The 12,848-nt window shown below is 48.7% G+C and overlaps 3 protein-coding genes across 3 annotated transcripts; all 3 read right to left on the bottom strand.

Annotated features, from left to right (window-relative positions):
• Positions 1 to 344: 344 nt before the first annotated feature.
• On the bottom strand, positions 345 to 2,331 carry N7516_010393 (putative YT521-B-like splicing factor; the record flags this gene model as incomplete). The annotated part of the gene is made up of 4 exons (XM_057223112.1): positions 345 to 839; positions 894 to 1,444; positions 1,589 to 2,200; positions 2,265 to 2,331. 4 exons carry the CDS (start codon positions 2,329 to 2,331, stop codon positions 345 to 347), a joined length of 1,725 nt encoding a protein of 574 aa, XP_057070333.1.
• A 4,325-nt stretch (positions 2,332 to 6,656) lies between these two features.
• Positions 6,657 to 10,280, bottom strand: N7516_010394 (putative ARF GTPase activator (Csx2); the record flags this gene model as incomplete). The annotated part of the gene is made up of 4 exons (XM_057223113.1): positions 10,192 to 10,280; positions 10,003 to 10,133; positions 8,092 to 9,938; positions 6,657 to 8,043 (listed from the first exon to the last, which is right to left on the bottom strand). Exons 1-4 carry the CDS (start codon positions 10,253 to 10,255, stop codon positions 6,657 to 6,659), a joined length of 3,429 nt encoding a protein of 1,142 aa, XP_057070334.1. The 5' UTR covers positions 10,256 to 10,280.
• Positions 10,281 to 10,922: 642 nt separating this feature from the next.
• Positions 10,923 to 12,809, bottom strand: N7516_010395 (C2 domain protein; the record flags this gene model as incomplete). The annotated part of the gene is given in 3 exon segments (XM_057223114.1): positions 10,923 to 11,542; positions 11,559 to 11,983; positions 12,040 to 12,809. 3 exon segments carry the CDS (start codon positions 12,807 to 12,809, stop codon positions 10,923 to 10,925), a joined length of 1,815 nt encoding a protein of 604 aa, XP_057070335.1.
• Between the last annotated feature and the right edge of the window lie 39 nt (positions 12,810 to 12,848).

The following is a 12,848-nucleotide window of genomic DNA, read 5'->3' on the forward strand; positions in this document are numbered from 1 at the left end:
ATATATCTTGGTACCTTCATTCTAACTTATCACCTATATAACACACACAGTAAATAGTCAACCTGGTTTACAGAAGGAGGGGGGGAATCATGCAACAAAACGCTAATCCCTGCAGAAAAGAGGGGGAGCATTCGTGTTCGTAGCTCAAAAAAAAAAAAAAAAAAAAAAAAGTAAATAAATATGGACGTACATCGTGTATTGCTCGTTTCCCTAAAAAAGGGTTGGAAGTGCTAGATTTCCGATTTCTTGGCCGTTCCCGAAGGAATCCCCTCTTGTCGATGTCATTATAGACAGAGCAGATCATACCCCCCCCCCAAGTTTAAGCTAGAAAATCAGGAAAAAAATCAAGGCAAATGAAACAACTGAATCAGTTTACGGCCAATCATCGGCTCGATTTCAGTGCCATCACGAGCGATTTTAATTTCTCGATTTGCATTCCAAGGGTTACGGAGACCACGAGTGCGCTGAAAGGGCACTCGCTCCGTCGAAATCCATTGTATACGGAACGGTTTACCAAAGGGTTGACCTTCTTCCGGATCCTCAGGCTCGACGCTCTTGACGCTGATGGTCTCGTTCTCGTTCTCATCTTCCGACGATTCAACTTCCCAGAAGATAGTACCCCGCACTGAATCATCGATGATTCGGCCTTGCGGCGCTGTCAAGGTCGCCGCTGTCAGGGTCACGTCGAGCTCATCGGGTCCACTGGGCGGCGGGTCGGGCCGGGATGGCATCTCCAAGGCCAGCTCCTCGTCGTCGCTGATCGGCGACATCATACGCGCGTATCCAAAATACTCGCCAGATTTGTTGGCAGAGAATATTAAATAAACGTAATCAGTAGTCTGGGCCAAGGTCAATTTCCGGCATTGCAGTGCTGTATATAGGTCTATACTCACCTCAAAAGCTTGATTCATCACCGCCTCATTGTGTGACTGTGTAGCCCAAATGCCACTTTGCTTGCTCAGTTCGAGATCCTCCACTGTCAAGCTTTTAACAATAAAGTAACGATCTACCAGCCGGGCCGGGGGCGGATAGTTCCCTGTAGCAGGCGCGGCCGAGCTGAGCTCCGGTGCGATGCAAGGGTCCTCGCCCGGGTCAGTAGCAGTAGCCGTAGTCGTAGCCGTAGACGTAGCAATATCCTCCAATCGTGGCCGGGGAGCATAATTCACCACAGGAACTGCCAACCCTACAGATCCGGACCCCGGGGCATTGGACCCCTTTCGCAATCGGCAGACAACACGCACGCCCTGGAATCGGGAGTCGTGGAATCTTGCCAACGCCGCGGCACAGGCGGTAGCCGACTTATAGTTCACGAACGCACAATTACTCTTGGAGATCAGAAACACACTTTCGATGTCGTTTGTTGCCTCTTGTGAGAAATGATCCTTGAGATCCACGACATTGGCTCCTGGGGGAGATTCCCAACCCAGAGCGCGTGGCCGGATTGCTTTGGTTTTCGGGGTGGTCCTCGTGTGGTATTCGGAGCGGTCGGGGCTGGTTGCGAAGGGGAACTGTCTTTAGATGAATGGAAAATTAGATATGGGTCCAAATGGCGAAATCCGAGGGAAGGGAGGGCGGGGAATGAGCTCACCGGAGAGTAGTGGTTGGGGTTGGGGCGCTAATTTCATGGGGTTGGATCCATCCACGATGGTCTTTGAGACGTCATATTCCAGATCGGCCATTCGCTTATCGGCTTCTTTGCGCAAAGAGTCCGGTTTCGATGGCGAGCTCGTGTTAGTGCGGACTGGAGATGCAGCCTGGGGCATTTGGCCGGCAGGAAGCATCCCAGGTCCATAAGGGGGAGGGTATGGTGAATGAGGGTAGTACCCCGAGCCATATGGGGATATTTGTCCGGGACTGAGGTTTTGCATTTGGGTTCCATGTGGCCGGTAATGAGTTCCATGTTGAACAGGGCCTGGGTGTTGAGGGATCGCATACGGCGGATACGCTGGGTAAGGCATGCCGTACGCCATGCCTCCGGTGTTGGGTCCATACGGAGCCACTGGCATGGGATACATCATGCCTTGCCCTTGGGCCGTCGGGTAATGATGTATTGACTGATCATAGCCTTGTGGATGATGGCCTGGAAGGAAGTATCCCATGTTGCCCATATTTAAAGGAGAATGGGCGGTTCCATGTCGAGCTTCCGCAAAGCTGGAATGGTGTCTGAGATTGGGAGGTGAGGCTGAAGTAGAAGATGTAGCTGAGAGGAGATTTAGTCAATAGACAACTCTTGGACAAATATTCTGAGAAGAGCAGGGACTAACCCTGTTCTGATATCGGGGCGGTCCCATCGGCTGTCCCGACTGTCTTATCTGGAGAAACATTGCCCATGGGGTCGTTGATCAAACCTTCAATTGCAGTCGCCTTTGAAACTACTTTATAGATATTAGTGTCTGTATAGATTGGACACCTGTTACTCGAGATCTTACCTATAAGTCAAGTAGCCCGAGGCCACTGGGGTTTCTATAAGAAAACCCAGAAATCTCGCAGATGCTCCGATAGAAAAGAAAAGGAAAGAAAAGAAAAGAACGAAAAGAATAGAACAGAACAGAATAGTGTAGAAGAGAAGATGAAAGAGACCAGGAAAAACCCAAACTATACAAGTCAGTTCTCTGAATTTGGGATCAGAACATCTCAACAGAATGTGAGTGAGTGAGTGAGTGAGTGAGTGATGGTTTAAGAGGAAATGGAAAGGGGAGAGAAAAAAAAGAGAAAAAAAGAGAAAAACCACCAACACGCACTAACATTCCCCTCCCCCCTCTTCTCCTTCTAGACCATAAGCCCAAGCTCACAAAAACCAAGTAGGACAAAAAGACAAAGGGATTATAAAAGAAACAAGTGGGTTAGGGTTAGGCATAAGAGATAGGGAGGAGTGAAGCTTTAAGGCTATAACGGGATCAAGGCCAAGATATGTCAGGGCAGGGGGTCAGGTCCACTGCTAGAATATACCAGAGAGAAGGTACCACGATCAGGTAGAGTGAGGGAATATGAAATCAAACCCCCCTAAAGAGGTGACATACCTTAGTACTTTTAAGTGTTGTGTTACTTTGATGGTCTAGACAGGACGGGGGGAGGTATTTTAGTCAATTGGCATTGAAGACCAAAAGAGCCGAGGGGGAGGCTGGTGACAAGAGGCTAAAATTCGTGAAGAATACGGATCTCCCGGGGAGCTTGGAAAACAAAGATATAAAGAGAAAAAAGAAGGCTGACAGAGATATATAGGGCAGGAAAAAAAAAAGAAAAAGAAGAGTGCCCAAAAAGGGGAGGCTAATAAATAAAGTGGGAAGTGACTTGGGATGTGAGGGTCCTTGGGGGGGGGTCTTTTTGGGAGAGGTGGAATTGAAGCCAATCAACTTTCTTGGCAGGTGACAAACTGTGGCTGATTAGTACGTATAGGTACAGATATTATTGTAATAGAAGGAATAATGTAGAAAATAAGAAAAGAAAAAGAAAAGAAAAGGGCGGGAACGGGATTGTATACTGTATACAGTACAGTATACAGCCATTAGGGGTTTTTGTTTATAGTCTAAAGTGAAAAATATGGAACCTGGCAATGACTATCGAAGGGCTCGAGTATCGTGTCATCTCGTGCAGATACGCACCAACTGATTATTGGGATTTTATCCTTCTTTTCCTTCCCGTGTTTTGGTGATGGGTATCTGGGCGGGACCAGAATTGATGCGATTGGGGGGATATTAATCTGTTGCGGACCTGTTGAAAAATAACTGGAGTGACTTGAACTGAGGAGCCTCTTCGAATCGGGGCCAATGGTCGAGTTGACAGATTTGCCACTGTCAGGGGAGTGGAGGGGAGTGGAGAAGACAAAGAACCCAATGAGAGCGTATGGATGTGCAATGTGTGGGATGAGCTCCGTGCAACCTGTACAACGGTACAGTATGTATAATATACGCCAGGCGTAAGGACCGAATGAGACATTCGATCCGACGCATAACCCTAAGGGGAAGGCAAAGACCGTTGGAGCTGGAGCTATTCTGGATACACTCCCACTAGGCTCGATCATGATCCCACCAATTATGTTTCAATATTGGGTTCAAACGGGATTTTCCACGGCTTTGAATGGTGGAGATGTGGAAGTACCGGGTACAATGTTGGATATTGTAGTATTCCGAGTCTCAAGCCTATTCTAGAGGCTAAAAGGGACATCATGTGCTACTGTATAGTATGACAGAGCACAATTGCCTAATGCTAGGCCATGGCAGGAACCGAGAAAGTCTTGATCATGGTGTACTTTGGACGATATAGTATTGACTCTGGCCGTTTCAGAGTATATGCGATGGATACCGTACGTACCGCTGATGAATAGGGATCAAATGGAGCTTGGTGATCCTAGGGAAAAAAAGGTAAGACATACCTAGGTAAATCTTCAACATCAAATAGGACATGGGAAGCTTCTTCCCTCAATATGAGCCAATTGGAACAGAACAGACAGGAGAAGGAGACAGGAGAAAGGACAAAATGAGGTGAAGTCGGATCCACTCAGTTTTATCCATCGGCATCTCAGACCAGCCAATCAGAGATGGGTACTGGGGACTACAGCGGGCATCAGAGACAACCATGGACTATCTAGATAGGCCTTTTGTATCTTTTTGAAATAGAAGGCACACTCCGGGAAAAAGATAATAGAGAAAAATAAGATTATAGAATAATTCCTCTTTAGTTAATTGTATTTCCCCAGTCATCACATGTGTTCTTGCTATACAATATACTGTGAAGGCATATATATATCCACTATCCACTGCACTGTGGCTTTCCATCAAACCAATCAGAGATGTCAGAAACAGCCACAATGACTCTGGAGTCACTGTCCAGAGAAATAGGAAAAATAGGAAACAAATATGGGTTCATTTTTTTGGGGTAGTACGTACATATTATAACTACATACAACATAGTTACGTATGCTGTATATTGTATACCTTCATATATGATACTTTCCTTCATTGGCTGACAACTCCCGGACTAATTCTCCGAATCAACTTACGTATGTGTTGTGGTTCGTACTACACATATAACTATCGCATGGGATATCTGCATTCTCGACACTTGCCCTAGTTATATTGTATAGCTCATTTGCCACTCTGACCCACTATGGTGGCGTATACCCCAATTGGACTACGGAGTATAACCCGGAGATATCCCGAGAATGGCAGGAACAGACATCCTTCCTATCTACAACCTACAATATCCAAATATCCAAATATTCAAATATCCAAATATAAATATAGTACCATTCAATTCGGATAGTGATAGACGTCGACGACAGAGAGCCACTAACGCACCTTTGCTGTAGATGCATTTTTCCGAAAGGATATTCCAGCGTTTTCTTTCCATGCACTCTATTTTTGTACCCGACTTGAATATGAGAATATAAGCCAAGTCTGAGTGGGAATTGGCGATCTAACGTGAGTGGTTCGGACATTCTCTGCGGGAAGACGCCACATGGACACCTGAGGCGTCACTATGGATCCTCCTGACGTCATGGATACTCCCCTCTTCACTTCACCTTTCTATACCCTTCTATGACTGTGGGTTCTACTACAATATACATCACTATAGGGATCGGCAGGGATCGGCAGGGATCGGCAGGGATCCGAGCAGGACATCTCCATTCTCCATGTTGCAATTGTGACTCAGAACGAACTTGGGTAAGCTCCAATGTTGCATTGCGTACTCCGTACAATGGACCCCTTCACAGCCCCCCACGTCTTCATATCTCCATCGCCATATCCATATTTGTATGATGTACCGTAGGTGGCTTCTACTTTTCATCTAGAAGATTGCAGGTCTTACCGTCCTCGGCCACCGCTAGACGCCACTGCCCCACGGCTTTGCAGTTCTAGTTCTATGATCGTTGGGATTATCTGATATCAGCTGCTGGGGTCAGTGGGGAGACTCGGCCGTGTTGAGATGACCACGGTTAGGCAACTCCATTCCCGTAGGTACAGTATCCAGTATGTTTGGGAGTTATAGATATTTTGATATAAGGAAAGTGGATGCCGTAGGTACAGTACCTAGTACAACATTGTTGTATGTTGTAAAGAATCGGTGCGTGGTGGGTTATAGATATTCTGATACAAGGAAAGTGAATGACGAGGACGAATAAAAGAAAACAGGAGTAGGTAGCTCCATTCAATATAGTATGTTGATCGCTGGGTGAGAACTTCATTCTTCCATGGCCTTGATTGATAACTGCAATAGTAGCCCTAATTCCTCCAAGGTCTTCCAAGCACAACTACATATAAACACAGAATGATCAGAACGCAGGGCAAAGGCAACAGACCCGACCCATATTTGAATTTGAATTTGTCCTAGAAGACAATAAACCATAAAAGCAGTGAGCAATCATCCAAAAGCAGGATCGATATGCTAGTATCAAGAATTGACACGAAGAAGTGAAAAAAAAAGAGAAAGAAAGAGAAAGAAATCGCTGCCTGGCCCTCATACAAACCAAAGAGCGAAACAAGAAAGATTCTGACCAGAAACAGAAAACAAAGAGAAGGGAACATCAAAAAGTCATCAGAGGGGAATTTTTCATACGGAATCTCATTAAACACTGGTATAATTACGATTATGGGCGGCGCGGCTGATGTGCTAGACGGGGGGATATAGACAAGATGAAGCGCAGGGGGAGAAGCCCTTTATCGATCAATCCCAAATGAAGCCACCTTCCCCGCAAAGCGGGCACCAGCACTTCCTCTTTTCTGGAGCTTCTCTTTGTCTTTATCTCTGCTTTCTGCGAGAGTTGGAGTGTTTGACAAAGAGGAAGATTCCTTGCTGCGGATAGTCGGGAGTGAACCCAGGGTATCATTTGCAGAGGACTTTCCACCGAGCGGGGGTGGAGGCACGCTGAAAGCAGATGTGCGGGCCGTCCGTTGGCTGAGGTAGAGCTTGGCTGCGGGGGAGAGAGGGATGGATGGGGGTTGTGGCGGGATCTCGGCGCCATTTTGGACTAGGAGCTCGGCGATAGGGAACGGGATGGCTTTTGCGCTAGACCTGGGGGCGAGAGTGGTCGGCGGGGCTCCCGGGGACGCAGGATCGGCTGCGGCGAGGGCCAGGAAGGTGGCGTGGGTGTTGCGGGAGCGATCGGTTATGTTTACATTTCCACAGAGGGCGAGGCCGTAGAGGACACCTTGAATGTCGTTCTTTTTAATTGACGCGAGAAGTGTTTCATTAGGTGTCGCGAAGCGAGAGCGTGGCGAAGGCAGATTCTCAACGTAGGCTCGGTCAACATATTTGGCGGTGATGAATTTCAACCGCTGCTCTCGTGTAGAACTGGCGCTCGGCTTGAGAGTTTGATCCAGGGTCGCCTCCCAAATCATGTTGCTGACGCGGTTGCCAATCTGCAGGAGAATCTCGACGATATCGTTCGAGAAGGAATGTACATCCAATGTGAGAGAGCGGATTTTGGATATATGCGTGCCTAGAGAGCGGTGGATTCCACTACATTCAATGCAGAGAATGATTCCGAGGTTGATGGACACCCACTCAACCTTGGACGATGATCCGCAGTCAGCACACCAGTTGTTGCCTTGGTCTGCATCCCGTACAACCTGCAGAAGCTTTGCAGGGTTCTCTTCAAAGGTGTTGCTATCATGACGGACATAACCCGGACGCGCACCCACTGTTGTTCGGCGGATGACGCCAGCGTTGCTGCCTGAGCTAGAGTTGGAATAGGAATGGTGGCCAGACACAGACGAGCTTTTCCCCGTTAAAACGGAACCAATATCCCGACTGGTCGGCGTATCATTCCTGGATGCGGAAGGAGGTGAAGTCTCGTGGCCTTCAACCGCACTCTGCAGTGCGTTGTTGATAGACCTGATCCAATTGGACATGTCGTCCTCGGATGTGGCTTGGTAAATACGTTTGAACTGGGGCGTGATCACTTCAAAACAGAACCGTCGCTCCGCGTTTCGAGCTTCACGGACGGACGCCATGCGCAAATCGATGGGGTCCATGTGTAGATCCAGCTTTTGCTTCCAATTGCTATACTCGGATAATTTTCCTTGATCCAAGACAATCCAAAATCTGACAAAATTAGAAGTTTGGCCAACCATTTTATGCGCTTGTACTTACTTGTGCCATGCTTGTTTGTTGATACCCTTAGGGTCGATGTGAGAACCCGGACGCGACAGTGCCCACAGGAGGCCTTCTTTCCGCTGTTGGCCACTGGTTCGATCACATCCAAGACTGTTCTGTTCCTCAAGATCCCGGATACCCTTGAAGCGATTCTGGCCCGCATTACCAACCACCGTCGAGTTTGATGCAGGTGGGCTGATCACCGTGGCTGGTGCACCCGATCCTGTATTTGCTTGAGACGAAATTGATGAGGTGTTGCTAATGACTCCTCGAATCTGGGAGCCTGTGCTATCAGCCCTACCAAGATCGACCTCGGTAGAAGGGCCGCCGTTGGCACTTCCAGGAGGGATAGTAGGTATACTTGTCGCACCGGCCACTACGTCGGGCTCAAGATATGGGTTACTGCCATTTTCCAGAGCCCGGCGCTTCTCTTCGCGCTCTGTACGCTGGAATTGGAACTCCTTGTCGGCCTGATCCACCTCGTGAATCAGGGCATCCAGTTGAGGGGTCATTCCTTCAACCTTTTTGGCGGCGGACAGGAAATTCTGGGCCTGGCAACTTGCATACTTGGTGAGATGTGAGAGAACTTCTTGCTCTTTGCGACCTCCGTGGAGATCTTGCATAAACGAGGAGTAGTCAAATCGCCTCAGTTCAAAATTCCGGCGCTTGACTTGGTACTTTGAATCACTTTCGGCACGCTTCTTCTCTTTCAGCGAATCCTGTCGCTGGCCCAGATACCGACTGACATATGCATAATAATCACGACTTTCTTCATCCCAGTCCTTCTTTTTGGCTTCTGCTTGTTTAATATCGTTATGGTATAGCTTGACCAGCGGATCAATCACGAGTTTCTGAAGTTGCACCGTGTTGAGCTGCTCGTAGTTCAAAATCTGCCGAGCGATCTTCTCGAAGTAATGATCCAACGCTGGTTGAATAGCATTTGCATTGGACGTCGAGGCATCATTCAATGAGGTTAGGAACGCCTCCATGGCCTCATTGCAATTGGCTTGTGCTAGCTGCGCGCTCTCGGCTTTCTTGAGCACCTTTTTTATTTTGCTTCGCATGTTACTTGTCTTTGACTCTAGCGCTTTCATAGTCGCGCGGAACAATGGTCCATCCTCCACTCCGCTCATCTCATCGCCGGCCCTCGAATGTGGGAGGTCCACCTTAGCTGGTGGTGGTGGGGGAGGCGCGGACGGCGGAGGGGGCGGGAGAGACGTCTCTGCTGGCTCGGGCGAAATAATGGAGGGAGTCGGGTTTGATTCGGCATCGCTATAGTGAGATAGAACAGATTGAGTCGATGAAATACGAGAGCGCGGGAGGACGGGTAACTCCAGCCTTGGGGATGAGATCAGAGGACTCGGCAAGGGACGCATGGAGTTGTGTACCCAGAAGGAAAAATGGGCGAGGGTGTTGAGGCGGTTGGTTCTTTGGTCGTAATCCAAGAAGCTGCAGCTGTTGCGCCAGCCGCCACCTTTGTCCTCTGTTACCTTTGGAGGCTTCCACCTCCATGACCATTCGAACGACACGGACGGGGTACCCCCGGTAGAGTAATCTCCGATCAGCTGAACATTAGAGTTATTCTGTAGGTTGGGGTTCGCATGGAACTCTCTTGTGATCAGATTATCCAGTTCCTTCGAGTTGGATGCGTGAGCGAATGTGAGGCCCATGAGGTTTGTATCTGCCACCTCGGGCATAGTCGTCGAGACACCGTTGACGGAGTTTGGAGCATTGCCAGTCTGTGTCTGACGGATGATAAAGGTGAAGTTGAAGATCAGCTCCTCGTCGTTTGACAGGCGTAGCATGAACGTCGGGATCGGAGCAGCGGAGGGGGTATCGGGGTCCTATTTTTGAGGGGTCTTGTTAGCTAGATGACCACAAGCATTTCAACTGTTGGGCACTGCGTACCTGGATATATTCGATCGGAGTATCGTCGCCGACATCGCGCTTGGCTACGAACCTCGCCGCAGGGAACGCGTTGGGGGATAGGGTCAGAAGACGACGTCGTGAGTTGCTTATCGTGACCGATGCGATCGAGACTTATTGAAATTTCATCAGTATATCGACCAGAGTGTCCGATCCGAGGGTTTGACCTACAGCGATTCTGATCCTTGAAAAACAAGTTCCCCGCATCGTCCAGGCGGCTGGCAACATTCCCCATGATGGCAAAGGGATTAGGTCACGACGCGAGAAAGGGTCCGAAGTAGCGGGACCAATTGGCCATCGACGGTCTGCGAACCTGCAGTCGGATGGCCTTTGTATGTAATCGTGCAAATGAACCGAGTAATCATTCAGTGAAGGTGTCTAAGGGATGAGAGAGAGAGAGCTCAAAGATAATGAAGGAGGGGGGCGAAATCGGATAAATGCGCAGGTAACCACTTCCCTCCGATATACAACATGGGTTTCATTTTTCTTTTGTTTCTTTGCAACTATTTATATATATATATATATATATAGGTAGATATAGGTAGATATAGGTAGATATAATTTAATTATCTCTTGGATTTATTTCAAGGGCAGTTAGTTATCCAACATCCAGCATACTATAGTTATATATCCAACATCTAACCCTCCATGACCATAACCTCACTTCCGACTCAAAAATGCTATAAATACATCGAATGGACCTTCTATATGTCAAGTTTGTATTAATAGGAATAACTATACGAAACAACGAAACAGCGAAACAACCTGGTATCAAAAATTATTCGTGAACGTCGTGACACTCGGTACCAAACCAAGTACAATAGAGAATGATAAGTGGCCGCCCTGAGAGATTAGAGAAGAAGAAGAAGAAGAAGAAGAAGAAGAAGAATAATAAAAAAGAGTCAAGTCGCGAGTTGACTGGTCCCATTCTTAGGGTCAATGGTGATTCCACCAGTCGATACGGGGCGCTCACGGGTAGAGAAGTACCGATGCTTCTGCTTGTGGCCATCGGGCTTCTCATCCGCTTCTACCCACCGCATCACCTGTCCTCGTAGATCACGCATCTCGTGGACTCGCCGGGAAAGATCGCCTCGTTGCTTGGATTGGCCACTGCGCTCATTGAGCTCATCCTCGTCCGAGCTGGAGATTGACAGTGAAGATGCGCTGCTTTGCTGTAGGAACGTAATCACATTGCCTGAGTTCTTCTTGAATTCGCGCTGCTCGTTCTTCAGATTTCCCATTCGCTCCGCATCCGCCTGGCAGTCCAGGGTGGTCACATGGAGACCGGGGAAGTTGGAGGAAATAAATTCTTGGAGGAGTGGTAGCTTCTCTGCGTTGGGACGGTAGGTTCCACTGTCGTTATCAATAAATAGTTCGTAGTCCGCTGGATTGGTCGAGATAGGGATCCCTTCTTCGGTTTGGTCCAAATCCTCGCCCTCATTGTGGTCCTCATCTTCCTCCACGGGGAACTCGTCCGTCGGCAACGTGCTCGATTCGGCATTCTCTGCGCGCTCTGCACGCCCTCTTGGGGGAGTTACGGCGATGGCGATGCTTGCGCCGCCGAAGAAAGAATTCACCCGAGTATGCAATGTAGATAGACACATCACTGTGCATGGTGTGCTTGCTCAGCATATCGATCCCAAATTCTTTGCCGGTCTCGGTGAATCGGAGTTGTCCGTCCAAGGTGAGCACGTAGGTGAAAATCCGTCCTCCCTGGCCATAATGTGCAAACTCTAAAAACTTCTGGGCGAGTTCATGGCAAGGCGTCTGGAATGACCCGTGCAAGGTAGTGCGATCAAAATTATAGATGCGCTGGTGTTGGTGGTGGAGCGCTTTGTGCAGGATACGCCCTCGTAGACTTTGCGCCTGGAACATTCCGGCCACAAATGGCTTGAACTCTACATAGCGATGGTATAGCTCTGCAGGAATGGGGCCTGTGAGCTGCATCTGAATAGCCTGGAAACTATTTGAGGGTCAGTACATGAATGGCCTGGGGGGGGAAAGGGAAGGAAGACACACTTGTAACGACTAATCGACTTGCCACTGCCATCTTTGCTCTGAACTTGGTCCTTAATGCCAGCTAGCCGGCCGATCAGAGGAGAAAAATGCTTCAACCAATGGTTGGGTCCAATAGTGTAGACTTGACCCCCCTCTGTGCCTGGAGTCTTACCGAGGCATTCGATACTGGCCACCAACCAAGACTCCTTGCGGTGACCAGTCGCAAATGCCGAAACATTAGTGAAGACGTAGACGCGCTTGCTCCCAAAGCGCTTTTTAACCTTGAAGGACTTCTCCTTGAAACCTGCCCAGTCCTCCGAGAGTGCAGGAACGTCGATGAAAGCGATTCCCAGTTTATCATCGTGGTCCGCGGGGTCCTCATCCATGAGATGACATTTCAACTGAAATCCCGAAGCGGGAACATTGGCGACAATCCAATCGCATTCCCACTTGGGGTTCATGTCCTTGCGTATGGTCGGGGTACGGAAGCGTAGGTCGGGATCTTGTTTATGGCGGGTCGGTATATCGACTATCATATGCGCGGAGACGTAGGGATCGGAGGAGAAACTGCCAAAGTCCGCGACAGGCAGGTCCTCTGCGCGATGAAAGGTAATCTTGAGGGTGTAGCCTGGTGGGGCATGAGGAATGGGAGTGGCATCAAAGCCTCCGGCAGGCTTGGACTCGTCATTCATAGTGATCCGGCGATGTATCTTGTCAGTCTTCTCGACGAATTTGGGACCATATTTGTCGATGGAATGGACAGGCAATGACCGGGGTTGGGAGTCGTCCATGGTATATATATAGGAAATAAATCTCTTTCCCCCAATATA

Source organism: Penicillium verrucosum (genome assembly GCF_028828655.1).
Source record: "Penicillium verrucosum strain IBT 35672 chromosome Unknown utg000004l_segment0_segment0, whole genome shotgun sequence".
In the NCBI taxonomy this organism is placed as follows: Eukaryota; Fungi; Ascomycota; class Eurotiomycetes; order Eurotiales; family Aspergillaceae; genus Penicillium; species Penicillium verrucosum.